We start from the raw sequence: 1,407 nt of genomic DNA, 5'->3' as shown, positions 1-1,407 counted from the left end.
CATTCTGAAAACAAGATGATTATTCTTACACAATCAGTTCTTGTTTAGTAAATCAGTCTGAAAACAAGATCAAAAAGACATTTTAGCTGATATAAGAGTTTAAAACTTGGTTAGATGAACATTACAGACATATTGTTATCATGGGGATTGTAAAAACCACTGGCAGCACCTTTAACATTTTTCTTTTTGGTTCTTTGTAAACATATTTTACTGTTTGTACATAAAAATGAAGGCTTTTTCTAAAATTAGGGGGGAAAGTTGATGTAAGAATTTCAGGCAGATGATTTGGAAGCCTTCAAACTTTATTTATATTGTTGTTGTTGTTGTTGTTGTGTAGTAATGTGTTGTTTTTTCACTGACTAACCTGTGTATGTTCATCTCCTGGGGGGGCTCCGTGGCTTTATCATAGGCCACTTTCACGGACACCCCCAGCACTATGATGAAGGCGATGACCCCGCAGGTGATGTAGACCGCRGTGTTGGTCTGGTCCATGCTCGGGTCGTACGTCTCCCCAGTGGGAATGGGCGAAGGGGCGGCCGTCTGCACCCAGTCCGGGGTCTGGTAGTTCCTGCAGGCCTTCTGGTCCAGCCGGTCCTTCTTGTACTCGCAGCAGAAGCGCAGGTAGCAGGTGCCGCAGCAGTAGCGGTGGTTGGTGTTGTTGCACTCGAACATCTTGTCGTACTGACCGCTCACGTCGTAGTAGCCCAGGCAGGTGTCGTGGTTGCTGGCCACRGACGGTTGCGGGGTTTTCGGTGGGACCACCGTGGGCACCACCGTGGCTTTGGGGGGCTTCTTGGGCGACTGTTTGGTCTTTTTCCCAACTGGGCCTGCGCTAAGGATGCACAGCAAATCCAAACACACGAGCAGCACTAGGAAGTGTTTTATCCCCATTGTAAGAGAAGAATCAGGCTTTTGATTATTACAAAACATAAAAAACAGGCAGAGTTTAATTAAACTGATAACAGCTCAGTGTTGCCCTGCTCTGAACTCATAACTACTGAAGTCAACTCTGAGCCAACCCCCTCCTGCGGTTACACACTACAGCTGAATGCAGGGGTGGAGGTGACAGCTGAGCTCCATCCTGACCGGGGAGGACAGGGGCGGTACCGAGGCTCTGCAGGCTCTCCTCCGGCTCCGCTGCGTGCTGAGGCTRGGTGTGCCGCTGTCCGAGGTGCTGGTTCCCACAGACCCAGTCGGTTCTCCCGGAGTTCCTCTGGGGAGGAGGATAGAACCAGCTCAGAATGGGCTGCATGGCACCAGTCACATACATTATTTATTAAGTAGATCCTGCTGGTTCTGATAAACTGACAGGCTTTTTATTTATTTTACATCAATTTAGTCTTGTAAAATACACCCCCTCACCCTACACACACACACACACACACACACACACACACACACACACAC

At 48.4% G+C, this 1,407-nt stretch overlaps 1 protein-coding gene across 1 annotated transcript in view; it reads right to left on the bottom strand.

Moving 5' to 3' along the window:
• Nucleotides 1-1,347, bottom strand: part of LOC106534084 (protein shisa-6 homolog) — a gene marked incomplete in the record, with an annotated part of 12,400 nt that extends 11,053 nt beyond the window's left edge. The window contains 1 exon segment of the mRNA XM_014030595.1: nt 365-1,347. Within this exon segment, the coding sequence (XP_013886049.1) occupies nt 365-930 (566 nt within the window).
• Between the last annotated feature and the right edge of the window lie 60 nt (nt 1,348-1,407).

This window comes from Austrofundulus limnaeus, unplaced genomic scaffold, assembly GCF_001266775.1.
Source record: "Austrofundulus limnaeus strain Quisiro unplaced genomic scaffold, Austrofundulus_limnaeus-1.0 Scaffold1088, whole genome shotgun sequence".
Lineage (NCBI taxonomy): Eukaryota > Metazoa > Chordata > Actinopteri > Cyprinodontiformes > Rivulidae > Austrofundulus > Austrofundulus limnaeus.
Note: the sequence above shows the minus strand (reverse complement) of the source record. Positions and strands in the feature narration are given on the sequence as shown.